Here is an 18,893-nt window from a genome sequence, read left to right as displayed (position 1 = left end):
TTCCTGCTACAAAAGTCCTAATATGGATATATACCACTAAGTGCAATTTGTGCTTGACAATACATAGGTTGTACTAAACAAAGAGGATGCTCTGTCCCAAAGATCTTACAATCTAAAAAGACGTACGTGATTGCAACACAATATTTAAAAATACATACAAGTACCATATAGGCAAACACGGAATGATGTGCCATCATTGAAGCTGGAAGGCTTCACACAAGGTTTTGATGAAGGACTCGAGGGAGGAGACTTACAGCAACCTATAAGAATGGTTCACAACTAAAAGGATTATGGAGAGATGTTAGTCCATAGTTAAGATTGTAAGCAGATTTTCAATCCAAGCCTGAGTTTGCCTCACAATCTTACTTTTAAAAGGGGCCTTTTAACTTATTATTTAGTATGTACAGTCCTTGGTCAAATGCTAAGGTTGTAAAGTCAAGTACTCAAATATTAGGAAATGCCAGAATTAAGGCTGTCTGTGCAATCTTAATTCCATCCCATTGTGCATGTGCATTACGATACAGGGTTGGTTTAATAATCACACACTACTTTTTCGTAAACTTTACTAAAAATCCACCCTGAGGCAGACCCCTAGAATGGAGTATTTCAGTTTACACAGTTACATTTTGACAAAGTTATAAGCAACTGAAAATTGAGGCTTATAAAAGAAAGCATTGGGCAATCCTAATTGTAGGCAACACTATTTTTTTTCTGCCTTATCAATCGGCTTAAGATCAGGTCTTACCTAAAGCTGTTTTTTGCTTTATTAATAATAAACAAAAGGAAACATAGCTTGCAGACATGTTCAATAGGTTTTTCGTTTTCCACTTTCTATTACAGGATCATTTGGCATTAGAATCATCCTGCCCGGGGATTTCTTACACTCTTTCTCTCTCTTTTTTTTTTTGTCTATTTAACAACCTCTCTCCTCCCACCCATCTTCCACACAATTTCTCTTTCCTCACCCTGGAAAACAAAGAACATTTATTAATTTATTTGTTCTAAGGTGTGCACTGACCTTGCAATGGAAAGCATTAACAAGGGAAGAGGGCTCCTACCAACAAATGCCCTATGATTCTGAAACTGCTAAGAATGAGAATTCTGACATCTGCTCTGCATCTGAAAACAAGATCTTGTGTTCCCATGATTATCATAACATGGATAGTGGTCCTTCCTTGGCCACCATATCCCCAGAAAACAGTACTCAGTAACTTTATAGTAGCTATCAGAGGACTGTAACAGATGTACCCATTACAGACTTGGGGGCAGGCTGCATCTGAAATCCCAAAAAGGAATTTGCTCCTGTAAAGGGAGAGCCCAGCTCACAACCCCTTGGGAAATACTAATTACAGTATATCATGGACCTAAGCAAACTCAATGGACCTCTGTAAGAGCAACTATATAAACATACTTTCTTCCTACTAAGTACAGGCTAGTGGGTCACAACAAGGACAATCAAGAAGAATCCTATGAAGAATATCCAATTCTATTATAATACAGGTTAGGTGTTTTCATTGGCACAAGGGATCAAAACAAGGTCACAACTTAAATCCAATAAAGGTTGCTCACCCTGATCAAAGCCTCAACTAAAGTAGGTCACTTTTCTATCATACAGCTTCTAACTCTACCTCTCTGGACCTCACCACTGTAGAAAGTGTACACATCTAGTCCTCCACTACTAAGGACAAGGCACCTGGAAAGAGTTCATAAAGATGAAAAAGAGGGAAGGTTTCCCAGGGAAACACACAGTCACACGCATATGATGAACACTACAGAAATCCTTCTTCCTAACAGCAGTATTTGAACTTTCCCTCCCTCCTCCCCCACGCTATCAAACTCCTCACATTTTCCTGCACATTCTCACCTGGTTCACTTTGGTTTCCTGCTTGACCCTCCCCCCCAATTAGTGACAGCTCATCTCATGAAGAGAAACAGTCTCTTCCTTCTCCTACAATACAAGAGAGATTCCTCAGAGAATCCTGGAAGGAGCACTGAGAGTATTTTGATTGTTTTATGCTCACCCAGAACCTGGTATTTCTGCTGAGAGTCTAGGCTTTGGTGATGAGGTGGTGGGCTAGCAGGTGCTCTCAGAGTTCTGAAGAGAAGAGAAGGGCTGGTGCAAATGGGGGACTTGTTTTTTAATCTGCTTCTGAATGTGAAAGCAGATACAGGTACTGCTGCAGGAAACCTGAGCTGCCTTTTTAAAAAAAAAAAAAAAAAAAGCAGCCAGTCTAAAGCAGCTAATATTTACCACCTATTTGTAAGTTATTTCATATTCTTTTTCTGGTGCACATGAAAAAATATGCTTCCTCTCTGAAAAAATGGTTACTCACCTTCTCATAACTGTTGTTCTTCAAGATATGTTATCCAAGTCCATTCCAATCAGGTGTGCACACGTGTGCATGTGCATGATGGCTGGAAGATTTTTCCCATAACAGCATCCATTGGGTTGGCCTGGGTGCTCCCTGGAATCATGCCCTCATGGCGCCTAATATATAGTCCTGCCAACCCACCACCCCTTCAGTTCCTTCTTGCCGGCTACTCCGACAGAGGGGTAGGAGGGTGGATATTGGAATGGACATGAAGAACATATCTCGAAGAACAACAGTTACGAGAAGGTGAGTAACTGTTTTTTCTTCTTCGAGTGCTTGTTCATGTCGATTCAAATCGGGTGACTCCCAAGCAAATTTAGAAGGTGGAGTCGGAGCTGTCCACTGACTGGAGTAGTGCTCTACCAAAGGCCACATCATCTCTGGACTGCCTAGTAATTGCATAGTGTGAGGTAAAAAACTGTATATCGATGACCACATTGCCGCCCTGCAGATTTCCTGGGTAGGGGCTTGAGCTAGGAAAGCTGTTGATGAAACTTGGGCTCTCGTAGAGTGCGCCGTTATCGGGGGTGCTGGGATTCCTGCTAGATTGTAGCACTTGGTAATGCAGACTACAATTCATGATGAAATGTGCTGTGTCGAAACAAGCTGACCCTTCATCTTGTCCGCTACTGTGACAAAGAGCTGTACCAACTTCGTGAACGATTTCACCCTTTTGATATAAAAGGCCAGCGCTCTGCGGATGTTGAGAGAGTGTGGAGCCTCTGCTCCCTGCTACTCGCATGAGGCTTGGGATAGAAAACTGGGAGGAAAAATGTCCTGGTTGATGTGGAACTGTGATACCATCTTCAGGAGGAAGGCCGCATGGGGTCTGAGCTGAACCTTGTCCTTAAAAAAACATGGTGTAGGGCGGCTTGGACATTAGAACCCACCAGGAACGCAACCTGGTAGGAAAGCCAGAGCAGGAAGCATGTTGCTAGAGGCTCAAAGGGATGCCCTGTGAGCTTAGAAAGGACTAAGTTAAGGTCCCAAGCAGGAACTGGTTGGTGAATGTGCAGGTAAAACCTGTCAAGGCCCTTCAGGAAGAAAGTAACCAGGGGGTTAGTGAAAACCAAGCGGCTCTGTACCCCTGGGTGGAAAGCCAAGATGGCAGCCAGGTATACTCTTGCAGAAGACAAGGAGACACCTTCCTGCTTTAGGTGGAAAAGGTAATCCAAAATCTGGGGCACTGAGGCTAGTGCTGGGGGAAAGTCATGTTAAGCTGACCAGATTGAAAATCTCTTCCACTTGGCCAGGTACATGGCCCTAGTGGAGGGTTTTCTACTGGCCAAGAGAACCTGTCTGACTTGTTCTGAAGAGAAGAGCTTGAACGGATTCAGCGATGGAGTCTCCAGGCTGTGAGATGCAGCGACTGCAAGTTCAGGTGCTGGAGCCACCCGTGATCCTGTGTGAGAAGGTCCGGGAAGAGCGGCAGGGTAATCGGGGCTCCGACTGACATGTCTAGGAGAGATGTGTACCAATGCTGGCGGGACCAGGCTGGTGCTATGAGAATGACCTGAGCCCGGTCTCTGCGAATCTTGAGCAGGACCTTGTGGATGAGTGGGATGGGTGGGAAGGCGTATAGAAGCGGTCCCCCTGCAATGGAGGAGGACCACATTCGCTGTGGAGCCCAGACTGTGATTCTGGAAGCAGCTGAACTGCTGACACTTCCTGTGTGTCGCATGGCAAAGAGGTTGATCAGGGGACAGCCCCACCTCCGGAAAAGCGAAGATGCAGCCACTTGTGGCTATGAAAAGAGCTGCTAAGTCAGTCCACCAGCTCATTCTGGACCCCTGGAAGGTACAACGCCTGTAGATCAACTGATTATTTTATACAGGGCAGGCTCCAGCTTTTTTGCCGCCCCAAGCGGTGAAAAAAAAAAAAAGAAAAAGAAAAACCTGATTGAGCTGCTGCCAAGTGCCACTGAAGAGGAAGACAGGGAGTGGAGGACCACCCAATTGCCACAGAAGACTGTGGTGGACCGATTGAACTGCCAGCACCGCCCCGGACGTGCTGCACCGACAACAGACGGAGTGCTGCCTCTTTCTATTGGCCACCCAGGGCACCTGCTTCCTTCGCTGGTGGCTGGAGCCAGCCATGGCTCCACACAGAAGTTCCATAACCCGAGGGCTTCCTGGCACAGGGGAGAGGAGTGTGCACCCCACTGTTTCTTGATATAGAACATCGCAGTTGTATTGTCTGTCATGACTGATATACAGTCATGCTAGACCTGCTAGATATGGGCGGAATGACTGACATGCTAGGCGTACTGCCCTGAGGTCCCTGACATTGATATGAAGATGGAGATCTGTCTCTGACCAGAAGCCCTGCGTCCTGTGGTCCCCCAGATGAGCTCCCCACCCTAAGTCTGATGTGTCCATCACTAGCATCAGGGATGGTTGTGGAGTAGCAAAGGGGACTCCTGAGCACACCTGCTGAGCATCTGTTTACCACAGGAGCAAGTTGAGGACAGGGTGAGGCAGAGTCATGATCCTGTCCAAGCTGTCCCTGGCAGGTCTGTACACTGACGTAAGCCATGACTGAAGTGGCCGAAGCCCAAGTCTGGTGTGCTGAACCATGTAGCTACAAGCCGCCAAGTAGCTGAGAAGTTTGACACAATTTCTTGTGGTGGTAGTGGGGAACTGCCTGAGACCCTGGATCATGGTGTCGAGGGCCTGGAATCTTGCCTGTGGGAGGAATGCTCTGGCTAAGGTTGAATCCAGAACTGCCCCATGAACTCTATCCTTTGGACCAGGGACAATGTTGATTCTGTCTCATTCAGTAGGAGGCACCGATTCTCAAAGGTGGCTCTGATGAATGCCACCTGTGCCCTGCATTGGCCTTTGATCAGTCAGTCATCAAAGTACGGGAACACCTGTATCTGAAGTTTTCACAGAAAGGCGCGATGACTGCCTGCACTTGGTGAAGACTCGAGCTGTTGTTGACAGGCCGAAAGGGAGGACAGGAAATTGGTAATGGGAACCATTGACTACAAACTTAAGGAACTTTCTGTGGTTGTGCACGATTGCTATGTGAAAATGAGTGTCCTTCAAGTCGAGGGCGGCATATCAGTCTGCTGGATCCAGCAAAGGGATAATGGAGGTCAGAGAGACCATGTGGAACCTGAGTTTCCTCACAAACTTGTTGAGGTTGCACAGGTCCAGGATAGGTCTTAGGGCCTTGATTAGCAGAGGGAAGTTGCCTTCTCCTACCACTCCAGTTCCTTCTCCTAGAATTGTTCTGGCAGTTCTGCTGTTGGAACCTTTGAGGAGGTTGTGGGTGGAGTGTCTCTGCTGTGTGGCAGGGGTATGCAAGCCCAAGGATTTGAGCGTGGCTCGCAAATCTTTTAGGCTGTGGAGCCATTTGTCTGTCTCTGAAAACAGAGTCTCACTCTCAAATGAGAAGTTGTTTCTTGGACTTCGCAGGGTAATCCTGAGACTTGAAACCAGGCCCCCCGCTGCATAGCCATCCCTGTCGCCATGACTCTTGTGGCAGCATCTAAGGCTGCCTGCAGTGAAGCACAGGTGACTAATTTCCCTTCTTCCACCAAGGCAGTAACTCTGACCAAAAGTCTGAAGGGACAAGCTCCGTGAACTTAGCCATGGAAACACAGGTGTTATAAGAGTACCTGCTCACAATGGCCTGCTGGTTAGCAATATGGAGTTGTAAACCACCAGTGGAATAGATTTTTCTACCCATGAGGTCTAGACATTTAGCATCCCTATCCTTTGGAAAAGGAAGTTGGAAACCTTGTCTCTCCCACTGGTTAGATGCATTGACGACCAGCAAGTCCAGAGGTGGATGGGAGTAGAGATGTTCAAAGTCTCTGGAGGGAATGAAATACCAGCACTCGTATTTGGCAGTTGGTGGCAGGATGCTGGTGTCTGCCATTGAGTCTTGTTGGTGTCCACCACTGTTTTTATGAGGGATAACGCTACCCGTGAAGGCCCTGAGTGTGCTAGGATGTCCACCATGGGATCTGTGTCCTCAACTACCTACTCAGCCTTGATGCCCAAATCTTGGGCAGCCCAGCAGAGCAACTGCAGTAGAACTCTGTTGTCCTCTAATGCAGGAGCTATGGATGTCCCTGCCAACACTTTTTCCATCGACAAGGAGGAAGAAGTCGTGTGCCGGTGGTGGGAAGCTCCCTGCCATCTGCTCCGAATGGGTAACATGACTCCTGGGGCAGCATTGGAAGAGGCGGTGCGGCCGATGATGATGCTGGGGCTGTAGGCATCGTAGCCAATGTTGGCATCGGCATCAGTCTCACAGGAGGGAGCTGCATCGGCATGCTCAGGGGAGCCGCGGGTCGGGGGGTCATGTGCCAACATTAGCATCTGGGCCATAGGTGCCTGCATTGAGGTCGATGTCGACAACGGTGCAGGCATGGGAGACGGGCGCGTCGCCGTCGCGAAGGCCAGTGCCAAAGTCGGAGCTGAGTATGGTGCCGGAGGGAAAGGCGCTGGGTGCGTATGCACAGTGGAAGGCGGCATGAAAGTGGTGGAGGCAACTGAAGACGTTGCTGAGTGTGGGCCTTGGGTTCCTCCATGACCCTGGTGATAAGCCCAGGAGGTCTAGAAAAACCACTAAGGCGGGTTCTGCCACTGCAGAGGCTACACCTGATGCACCCTTCTGTCTCTGCCCAACCTCGCTCTACAGTTTCTGCTCCTACTCAAGTGATAGGAGTCAGGCTCTGACTCTGAGACCTCAGACACTGAAGACCACGGAGGAGCCAATCCTCTGTGCCTTGAACATCAAGAGCTTGGGGAACAGGAAGGCTCTCTGTCAGAGCGTGTAGGTGCCGATGGACAAGGCGAAGGGAAGCACCTCGACATCATAGCTGGCTTTCCTTTAGAATGCACTGGAGAAGGGGGCTCCGTCCGCGCTGAGGGTTCCTCCCTGGCAGGTAAGAATGGTGCCAACAGGTGGAGGAGATCACTGGCAGCCTGGTATGCTTCTTGATTGAGATGGGGCTGGACTTGACTGCCTCACCTGGACAGGAGTCGACATGGCCCTGGAGGGAGACTCCGGGGAGTGGCCCACCTGGGGGTCACACTTCTCGAGGCTTAGCTGGAGGAGAATGGTCATCTGGCTTTTTCTTCTTTTGAGGCGCTGGTGAATGGGAGCAGTGCCTACTATCAGATGGGCCCTGTGAGGAGCTGTGGAGGTGCACAGCATCCCTGGAGGAGTCCTTCCTCGGCACCGAAGTCGCCAACAGTGCTGGGGCACTCCGCATTGAGGACGCCGCCGTAGGGATCAGGTTTCTCAAGTCCAGTTCAGAATGGGGGTGCAAGGGTGCCTTCGTGAGGATCTTCAGCCGCTGTTCCAATTTTTTAAGTGTTCTCAGGCAGAACTTGCAGCAGATCTTGCAACAATCTTTCTGATGAGTTTCCCTCAGGCACCTAAGACATGACGAGTGTGGATCACTCTTAGGCATGTGCTTGGCGCAAGCCACAGAGTTCTTAAATCCTGGGGACCATGGCATGCCATGGCGCTGGGGCGGGGACCCTCAACTACTATACTATAGTCAACTTTAACTGGAGTACTACTAACAACTAACCAACTATATACATGGAATAATGAAGAAACTTGCTGAGCCAGAGCCAAGGGAAGTTCCAGCCACCATCACTGGCGTTAAGAAGGAACTGAAGGGGTGGTGGGTTGGCAGGGTTATCAGGGCCGGCTATTTCCATGGCGTGCCGCCGTGCTTGGGGCAGCAAAATGGCTAGAGCCGGCCCTGAGGGCTATATATTAGATGCCATGAGGGTGCAATTCCAGGGGGTGCCCAGGCTGACCCGATAGATGCTGCTAAGGGAAAAATCTCCTGGCCATCATGCATGTGCACACGTGCACACCTGATTGGAATCGACATGAACAAGCACTCGAAGAAGAACTCTTGTCACTGAGGCAGAGTGCTACATATGTTCATCTGTGTCACTACATAAATACATCCAAGCAGCAAAGAATGAAACAAGGTTTATATCTCCCACAATGCTGGGTCACAAACATGTTGACAGTAGTTATTGCAGAAATCATAAAAGCACATTGAATATGTGTTTCACATAACATTAGATGGGATGTCTTCATTGTACCTTACAAGAGAGAAAAACATCAATAGAAGAAAAATACTAGTCAAATCTATATTTTTCTGTGTGATACGGATATTGTGCAAGAATTCAATTTCTGTAGAAAAGAGAACCAAATATATTATATGTAGGTATGCATATTTGATAAATGGCTCTTGCTGCAGTCAGGATATTTGAGTTATTATGATTAACTTTCTAATAAAGAAAAGGCTTATTCTGTCCTTTATTCTCTATAAACTTCATCTGACAGCCAACAGAATAATGAAAATAGATTTAAACACTTCTCGTCCTGTTTTTTTCTATACCTACATGAAGCCATTCTGCATACTGTATATAAAGTATGCGAAATATATAAAGATTATAAAGCTATATAAAGATTCCACTATATAAAGATTATTTTAAAAATATGCTATGAGAAAAAATATAAATAGAATCAATTTACTTTTAAACTTGTTACAGCTAAGTCTGCTGGGAACTGACAGCTAAAAAAACTTCTGAAGATTAATTAGAGATTAAGTAACTCAAACGAGCACAGCTAATGCATATAATTGCATATGTTTAGAAACAACACAATGAAACAGTTCTGTAGAACGCAGTAACAGAGGTGCAATAAGGTGAGTACAGCATTCCTTTTTTAAAAAAAATTCTTGTGCATGTTTGTATGAATAGTCACTTTTTATGAAATAACGAGTTCAGGTTCTTTTATTTTATCTTACCCTCATTCCTTCAAATCGCGACAAGGCTCTCAAAGGTCTCAAAGCTCGTAGCGTTCGAAGTGATTTAATTGGGCCAAGTTCAGAGTAGCCCAAGGCATTAGCTGTTAAGCTTATCAACGAAACCTACACAAAAAAAACCAAAGAAAAATTATTTGTATGTATCTTTTATAGCCCTTTGAAGGATGCAATAGCTAAAGGTGGAGAAGTTCAGCCTGAATATTAGGAAAATGTTTCTAGATACCCTGTGCTTCTAACAGCAAGAGCAACTGGATAGCAAAAAAACTGGAAAAGAAGAGACATCAAGTTGTTAGTGAATTTCTGAAGTTCTTAGTCTCTTGATCTATGATACTATCATTACATATATGCATGGACAGGTTAGATATAGGAAGTACCTTTGCAAAATACAGGTTGTGGGCTGAACTAAAAAACACAAATAGTCTTTTTCTGACATTACTGCCATTGAGAAATCATAGTAAGGATGAATCATAACATTTTCAGGAAAAATAGTAAAAGGTTGGAATGACTTTCTCCACAATTCTTACTAACACAATATTTTGACTGTGACAGTGTTACTACCTTATTCAAAAATGTTTCATGAAAGGCATCATAGTGAAATCCTGGTAGCACAAAATTTCTCACACATGAAGTTTGTCATGCTGATGAAATCCTGTTAGTGTAAGAAACCCTTTTGATTTATTTTGCTATAAATTTAGCTGAGAAGCTACACCAAGTAGAAAGAACCTATTGAAAAGAAATACAGATAAATCTACAGTCTGTCATTGTGTTTATACTTTAACCAATTTGCCTTAAAATCTTACAAGAGCCTTATTACTCTCAATCAGGGGCCTTATCTGGAATCAATGGGAATTTTGACATTAGCTTCACTGGGAAAAGGATCATGCTTAAAGTCCTTAGAAACTTATAGTAGTCATATTCTCCAGGGCCTGAACACCACAATGAAGAAAAAAAACAAAGTCTGTTGAGAATTCAGGATACTATTAACCAAGAGTTGATGTGTCAATATGTAACTCAGTAATTAGTTTGTGTGATCAATCTTGTGTTTTATTAAAGGCTTTATATTCAGTGATGCATGAAGAAGCTTGTGCTAAAAAGTTATTTATTGAATTCTGTAGCATCTTTCACAAGTATCAAGGTGCACTAAAAAGTAATCAGTTGTAGGCTACTCAGTTTGTGCAAGAAAAAGTGTTTCTCTTCCTCTGTGAAGGTCTCTCAGTTCCATAGAAGTCTTCCTGCTATGGCTTATCTCCCCTACCTATACAGAGGACTGTTCGAAGTAAGGCTGCTTGGAATGATGATTCACAGATCTGAGTATTACTTAATTTATTCATATTAGGAAGTACTTTCCTTCTCCTAATTGCCAATACAACAAGAAAATTCTTGCAGGATATATCTTCTGACAGGAGTGTCTCTTATCAAACTATGCTAAAACTTCATTACAAATTATTCTGAATAGCTAGGGCAAGGAGCCCATGTTTGGTTTTGCAAAATCTTGGTCAGACCACAACCAGAGGTGGTTTGGAACTGACTTGCATTTTTATCAGTGCCATCCAGGTTTGTAACGGATGAGGATTTGGATGAAAGGCTCTAGGTTGGCTCAACTCTTCACCAAACTCAGAAAACAAGCCACAGAAGTTGTCAAGCACGTGTAATTTTCTCCCAAATGCAATGAGCTGTAATTTTCTCAGAATTTGACATTAAATGAATATGAAAAGTATTAGAAAATCAGGAAACTTGAAGAATCTAAGATAACATCCATTTAATCAAGAGATTTTTCCACTTAGTTTTCATTAGTTGGATTGAGTATTTTTTCAGTTAGTTCAGTAGGCAACATAATCCACGTGGAAGGTACTTAGTCTGAAATCACTTTGTTCCAGAAAATAAAAAGCTTCTTTACTGGTGTAATGGGTAAAATTGTTAAGGAATTTACACTTAAGAATATTACTGTAGGAACTAAATCCTACTGCTGCATGTTCAGTAATAAAATAGACTATCATTATTTGTCATTATGAGGCAGATTAAAAATGATCTGTTTGCAGCCTAAATCCTTCATGAAGTATTTTACTATATTACTACAAAATTACTGTAGTTGTGACAAAATGTGGCATACAGCCATTCGTTTTTGTTACTCTCTTTTCTAGGAAATAATAATCTACATTACAGCATAGATCTGCTGCAATTATTAATTCAGCTCTTCAAAGAAGAGCCACAAGAATGATTAAAGGATTGGAAAACATGCCTTTGGTGAAAAACTAAATTGAACGAGCTTCTTGAGTCTATCAGAGGAGATTAAGTGGTGATTTGATCAGCCTATGTAAATACATACATGGAGAACAGAAATTTGATAATATACGGCTCTTCAGTCTAGCAGACAAAAGGTATGAAATGTGGTTACTTACCTTACAGTAACTGGAGTTCTTCAAGATGTGTAGTCCTTACGTACTCCACTCACCTGAGACTGGAAGATTTCTTGTTGGCCGTGTTTGTTAGTCCACATATAAACCCTTTACTTCTTTGTGCACCAAACTGAAGGTATAAGGGGCGGTTCAGACCAACTGTCTCTTCAGTTACCTTTCTACTAGGAATAGTCCTGGGATAAGGCCCCGCAATAGAAGGGAAGGAGGGTGGGTAGTGGAATACAGATAGTGACCACACACCTTGAAGACTTCCAGTTACTATACAGGTAAGTAACTTTTCTTTCTTTGAGTGATAGCCCCAATGTGTATTCCACTCAAGGTGATTCATGAGCAGTATTCATCGAGGACAGGGGTGCAAGAAACCATGCTGTACCACAGATTAAAGGGCTGCTCTACCAAAGGATGCATATATGTTTTGCAGAAGTGTGTACAGAGCCCCACCATTGCCACTCTACAGATGAGGGACATTTCTAAGTGAAGCCACTGATGGGATGGGGCTCTCATCTAGTGAGTCCTCCCATCTTGTGTTGGGAAGGTTGCCACTAACTCGTAACCAAAGCAGGATGCAGCTGAAAGCCATTTGCTCGGTCTCTTTGAGTAAGCATCTTGTCTCATACATTTGCCAAAAGAGTCAAACAACTTAGGCAATTTCCTGAAGGGCTTTGTCCTCTGCAGATACAAAGCTAAGGCTCTACAGACATCCAGAGAGTGTAGTTACCTGTCCTCTCTGGTGGCATGTGGCTTTGGATAGAAGACAGGTAAGTGGATGACCTGCTTTTGATGAAATTCAGAGGTTATTTTTGGGATGAATTTGGAGTGCAACCTCAGGGAACCTTTTCATTGTAGAAGACTGTCTAAGGTGTGTCAGCCAGAAGGGCCCCCAACTCACCTATTCTTCTGGCTGAGGTAATTGCAACCAGGAATACAACCTTCATAGATAGGTGAGCAAAGGAACATGTGGGTAAGGGCTCAAATGGACCCTTCATTAGTGATGACAGGACTAGGATAGGATCCAAGGGGCCACATTAGAACCAGTGTGAGGGATTACATTGTTAAGAGGGTGGGATCCCCTTGTGGGAAGAACCACTGATTCTCAGCAGTGTGTTGTGCTCTGTTGGAGTGGGAACGTGCTCAAGAAGCTCTAGAATCTATATCGGGAAAAACTTTCTGTCTTAGTACAGTCAGTAGTGTTGCCATCCAGGTCTCGAACTCACCTGAGGAATATAAATCCTCTGAATCAACAGGTGGTGTCGTCCCGCTGTCTTATTATGCCCCATCTTGTTGACTGTAGTGGTGAGTGGTGGATCTGGGTCCACCAGCCTTCCAGCCTCAGGAGTCAGATATACTGTTTCTTGATGGCCTAGCTGAATATGCTGACCCAGAATCACCAATACTCTTGGAACCAGTCATTGCAGAGAGGTTCCCACTTAATTTCTTAAGCATTATATTTTATTTAATGTAAAATTATTTACCTAATACCTTTCCTTTCTAACACTGGCATCTACACCAAACATTCCAGTGCATTCTTTTTATATTTGCAGAGATTAGGTGCAGTTCAAATGAAATCTGTTTGTCTTAGAGGACACACCAACTTTGGATCCTAGCAAAAAATGTAGAAACTTATATATTATTAAACAGACAGCTATTTATAGGAAAATTTCAAAACAGAAGTCTAAAATGTTTTACACTACAATCACAAAAAAGATTATACCTCCAAAGAGTTAAGCTCTAGTGGTAAGTGTAGGGAAGATGTCAGATAATGAATGCGTATTGCCAAGTAAGAAAGTCTCCATTCTATCTCATGACATTTGCAGCAATAAGAAGTACCCAGCAGTAAAGAACAGCAGAAGAAAACATTCCATAGCCAAGAGTAAAATAAAAACATGTAAAAGCATGAGAACACTGGAGCTGGCAAAGCTTTTCAAAAATTTAACAGCTAGCATTGTCATCAGATAGATGCCAGCCTTGTAGGATGGGAAGTACACCTAGAAAACCAGATAAGTTAAGGGTCTTGGTTACCCACGAAAAGAAAAAGTATAACTGTTATGAGAATTCTGCAATTCTGTTATGAGAATCCAGTTGCAGCTGAAGAATCCATTATAACAAGACTCCTTTTGGCTCAACAGTGAGAAGTATAGTACTGCTGGTAAAGTTTATTTGGGAGCATATCAACTACTGAGTGATTTTAGTGTTTACACTGGTAACTTTCTTATGTGCAGTTAAGTCTATGGTGGGACCTCAATGCATGAAACCCTCAGGTCCAGTTGAATACATAGCTTTATTGTGCATTTGGAGTAGTGTAAAAGTAGCTCTTTCAAACTTAGAATGGGCCTGAGATGTGCAAGGGCATAGTCATGCTGATGTTTTGATGGAAGAAATTTCAGCTGAATTTTGCCTGGGATGTCTCCTAAAGTTTCTGTTCCAATATCTACTTCTTGTAGAGTCTGAACACCAATGGAATATTTATGCTGGATACAGTACTAGAGGACAACCAGCTCCTGAGCTGTTCAGAAGCTTGGAGAGAATGCTGATGCTTCTTTGTATTTTCTGCAGCTATTTCTTCCAACTTTTCCTGAAGACTTTAGATCTTATTAACTGTGGAGGAAAAAACAAAACACCCAACCCCTCCCCCAAAACAAACAAACAAACAAACAAACCAGTTCCATCTTAACTAACTTGATGCCTGGCAACTGAGTTGGCTGCAAAGTTCTCATAACAAAACACTTAGAAATCAACTATTCAAGAAGTGGTGAGTGAAATATTATGAGGCACTGTGATGATTTCCTCATATTTAAAGGGAACAATACAACTTTATGATTATCATAAGAATCTAAGAAGGGCCATACTGGGTCAGATCAAAGGTCCAGCTAGTCCAGTATCATGTCCAGGGGCGGCTCCAGGCCCCAGCACGCCAAGTGCATGCTTGGGATGGCAAGCCGCGGGGCGGGGGGCGCTCTGCTGGCGCTGGGAGGGCGGCAGGCAGGCTACCCTCCGCGGCTTGCCTGCGGAGGATCCACTGGTCCTGCGGCTTCGGCACACCTCCGCAGGCAAGCTGTGGAAGGCAGCCTGCTTGCCGTGCTTGGGGCGGCAAAATTCCTAGAGCCGCCTCTGATCCTGTCTTCTGATAGTGGCTAATGCCAGGTGCTTCAGAGGGAATGAACAGAACAGGCAATCACTGAGTGATCCATCCCCTTTCATCCATTCCCAGCTTCTGGGAAACTGAGGCTAGGGACAATCAGAGCACGTGGGATCCCTATCCAGACCGGCTAATAGACATTGATAGACCTATCCTCCAGGATCATAGCATATTGTTGCTGTGTTGGGAAAAGCAGCTCATAAGCCTCAGATTTTCTCTAATGCATTTTGCCTACTGGGTTTCTGAGAAGCCATGTCTTTCACAAAGGAAGCCACTGCTTTATTAGTTTTTCAGAATTTAATTATATGACACTGCATTTTCTGACAATTGGCTCTCTTCCCTTTGTCTTGGTTTTCCTACTCTCAATGATAATGTCTTAAAAAGCAAGGGTAGGGGCAGTCCATGTATCACCTTACTATCAAAGGATGTCTCTGGAAAGGTACTTTATCTTCGTGAGATGCAGGGTGCAGTGTTTTTTTTTCACAGAGATATACTAATCCCAAAATCTGTGTTAGGGGTGGGGGCGGGGTAGTATCTATTAAAAAGCAAGCCTTGATGGACAAACAGAAATGGAAAATTAAAGATCACGCGTTTCTGAAGATACAGTGTGTGGAATTCTACAATGGCACAGCAATCCTAGCAGCTGATCATGGATGAGTATAGCTGGGAAACCATTAGCTTCCCATTACTTATGAAATTATCCAATGTTTTCATTTAACATTTTAGTTTTAATCAGCAGTCCCCATTTGGATCCTATGCAGTCTTTAGAGGAGAATATCTTCTTCAAACAACATTAGAAACAGGTTGTTTCCCTTATTTTGAGACCTCCTTCCTCTACTTTTATGTGGTTAAAGACACTATCTTGTGGGCCCAAGTGTTACAGCATGCTCCTGACTGTCCAGAGATTGTGGTCATGGCACAAACTGATCGTTTCCTCTCCTAAAGAACAGAGCTGTTGGAACAGGAAAGAGGGGAAGGAGTCACAGCATCTGTTTTAAATTTTTTATGAGCCACTGTTCCTGTCTCAGAAGGGGGAGATAATCCTATGCTTTTTTTTTTCCAGTGGTGAGGGAGGGACTTTACGTAGATAGGTGGGCAAAGGAAACCCACAAGAGAAGGTTAGAGTTTCAATGCTCTAATGTTGTCTCAGCTGAGGAGAGGGAGAGAGGAGTTAGAATTTGAAATGAGATAATCATTATGCAAAAATGAACACAAATTAAAATTCTAAAACAAATAGGTTGAGAGAAGCTGAATTACTAACTTGCTTTGTCTGTGGAAGCAAAGAACATAAACATAAAAAAGAGAGACCCAACAACTAAAACCCGAAGTATTTACAGGAAAGGAAGGGATATGCTTGAACTGCTGCTGGTTGCAGATTTAAAACTTTTGTCAAGATTCAAGAGTTTGTGTGGCCTTGTCAGTTTGTTTGAATTTTTCCCAATGTCTGCAAAGACAGAAAGAACTCATGAGAATGAACTCATATAGATGTCATAAAATAAAATATATGCATGGGAGTTTTAAAGTACCTAAATGACTTTGGAGTGCAAATCCCAGTGATTAGTGCTCCTAAGTCATACAAGTGCTTATGAAGATACCAGTCTATGTTTTTATCACAGCTAGGAGTGAAACAGTAATTCTATTACCCATAAAAATAATTACTTCTGTTTTAAAAATATAGTATTCAGAGAGACAATATAGAGAGACAATATAGCCAAAACTGAGACTGAGGAGAAAAGCCAAGCCAAAATATAGTATTCAGAGAGACAATATAGAGAGACAGTATAGCCAAAACTGAGACTGAGGAGAAAAGCCAAGCCAAGCCGAAAGAAAGATTTAGTTCCCAATATAAGCTTTAGAACAGTGGTGGGCAACCTGCGGACTGGCAGGGTAATCCGCTGGCCAGGCCACCAGACAGTTTGTTTACCGTTGCACGGCTCCCTGCATCTCCCAGTGGCTGCAGTTCACCGTTCCCAGCCAATGGGAGTTGTGGGAAGCGGCAGCTAGCATGTCCCTGTGGCCCGCGCCACTTTCCGCAGCTCCCATTGGCCAGGAACAGTGAACTGTGGCCACTGGGAGCTGCGGGCAGCCATGCAAATGTAAACAAACTGTCTGGCGGCCTGCCACCAGATTACCCTCATGGGCCACTGGTTGCCCATTACTGCTTTAGAAGGTCAGAAGTGGCTGAAAAATGGTACAGTTATATTTAAAGTTGTCTTGCCACCTCATCAAGCAGGAATGCTATAAAATCAACATGAGGATTACTGCTGAAAACAAACAGAAGATGCAGAATGAAATGGAACATACAAATACAGTTTTAATCAGTCATTAAATAACCACAAGGCATGAGGGAAATGTTCGCCTGTTGTGATTTTTTGGTCATTTTTAACTCAGAGTTCTGTCCTCATTATACATATGACTAACAATGAGTTATGTAGGATGGCCAACGTACAGAAGAGTAAAAATAGGTTATTTAGCAAATAAAATACGTACATCAACAATCAGGAAGTCCAGCCAGCACCAGGCATTAGTGAAATAGGTTTGAAAACCATAGGCCACCCATTTTAGCACCATTTCCAGAATGAAGATGTAAGTGAAGACCTTATCAGCATATTCTAGCATGATCTTGATAGTCTTATGCTTATCAATATATATATCTTCAAAAGCCTGTGAACAAATAGTATTCAAGTTCAGTATTCATAAGGCTTTGCAAGTTACAGTTTAGGCTGCATGGGCTGAAGATAAAAAGGAAAAGGTAAATCACTTTCCAATTCAAGATGTTTTCTGAAGGTAGTATTTATCACTGATCAAATTTATTTTTGAGATTTAAGTGTTTGGTACATGGTGATGGAAGTGATCTACAGCAATCCTCCAAAGGTTTTTCGAAAACTGTCTACTGTCATCCCAGACACAGACCATGTGACTCAGACAAGCCAAATCTCAATTCAAGGCAGTATTAGACGTTAATACTTGCAGCTCACAAAAGTATGTAATAAGTATGTGGCAAGAAGAAATGAGGCTCTATCCAACCACCCTCTCATTCCTGACTGCCCCCCCAGGACCTCTGCTCCCATTCAACCCCCCTATTCCCCACCCTCTGACCACCCCAACCCCTATCCACACTCCCGGCTCCTGGTGTTTTCTCTCAGAAATAATATCCCTGTAACACATTTCACTTACCAGAGCACCACTGCTGAGGAGAATCATGAAGACAATGAAGGTTTCAAACCAGTTGTGTTCTACTATCTTATAGCAGGTTTTTCGAAGATTCCACCAGATTTTTCCTTTCTTATTTTCTAGGCTGACTTGACAGAACTTGAATTTCCGTACACAGCCTGATAATCAGGGCAATAAATTATGACAAATCAATTTGTGATACTATTCTGAAATAGTAAATCAACGCTGACAAGTTAAATTTTGATACTAAGTTTCTGCTAACATCCTGACTCTTCCTCAAACTGGGAATCGGAGGCAATGATATAGTTGAGCTCACTTTCATTTACAACTTTCTTATAAAATGTACATACAGAACCAGAAAACAAATTGTAGCTACCAGAAGGCAGGGACTAAGAACTGATCCTGTAGACATTTATACATGAGTAACTTCATGCATATGAAAATGTTCCATGTGTGTGTTTTTGTAGGATTGGTCCCTAAGAAAACATAACAGTATTTTTCATTAGAACAGTGTAATTATGTACTAGGATATTGTAAAATGGTCACTGGTCTTTGGGGTAGGGGGAGGGAGAATCAAATTTCTGTACAGCCTAATAGGAAAAACAACTTTCCTTTTGTGGAAATATTTTCTCTACTGAAAAATTAGAGGAGGAAATAAATTGGATATTTTAAAGATGCTGTTTTAATGATATCTATTAAGTTTAAGAACTAGATCCTACAAAGACTTACCAGTTGTAGTGCTTACTACTGGGACTAGTTCCACAGGCAGATTACTCAACAGCAGCAAATAGTGTAGTAAGTGTTCTGCACCATTTATCGCACAGAACCCAATTCTGCAAATATTTATTCACACAAGTAATCCCACTGGGTAATAGAGTGAAGTTATGTATGGCACAAGTCACTGCAGGATTTGACTTTTAATTAACAACAAACTGTTTTATTTCAAAAATGATTTTACCTTGATAGTTTCCCTTTCA

The 18,893-nt window shown here is 43.2% G+C and overlaps 1 protein-coding gene across 5 annotated transcripts in view; it reads right to left on the bottom strand.

Moving 5' to 3' along the window:
• LOC115659409 (sodium channel protein type 3 subunit alpha) overlaps nt 1-18,893 on the bottom strand; it is a 964,414-nt gene that overhangs the window by 871,332 nt on the left and 74,189 nt on the right. For 3 of the 5 annotated variants that reach the window (XM_030579475.1, XM_030579477.1, XM_030579478.1), the window contains 3 exons: nt 17,920-18,074; nt 17,233-17,406; nt 9,172-9,294 (listed from right to left, as the gene is read on the bottom strand). The exons of the other annotated variants lie outside the window; for them this stretch is intronic. In XM_030579475.1, the coding sequence (XP_030435335.1) occupies nt 9,172-9,294; nt 17,233-17,406; nt 17,920-18,074 (452 nt within the window). The remainder of the gene's footprint in view (nt 1-9,171; nt 9,295-17,232; nt 17,407-17,919; nt 18,075-18,893) is intronic. 5 annotated transcript variants of the gene reach the window in all.

The sequence above is a fragment of the Gopherus evgoodei genome, chromosome 11, assembly GCF_007399415.2.
Source record: "Gopherus evgoodei ecotype Sinaloan lineage chromosome 11, rGopEvg1_v1.p, whole genome shotgun sequence".
NCBI classification, from domain to species: domain Eukaryota; kingdom Metazoa; phylum Chordata; order Testudines; family Testudinidae; genus Gopherus; species Gopherus evgoodei.
Note: the sequence above shows the minus strand (reverse complement) of the source record. Positions and strands in the feature narration are given on the sequence as shown.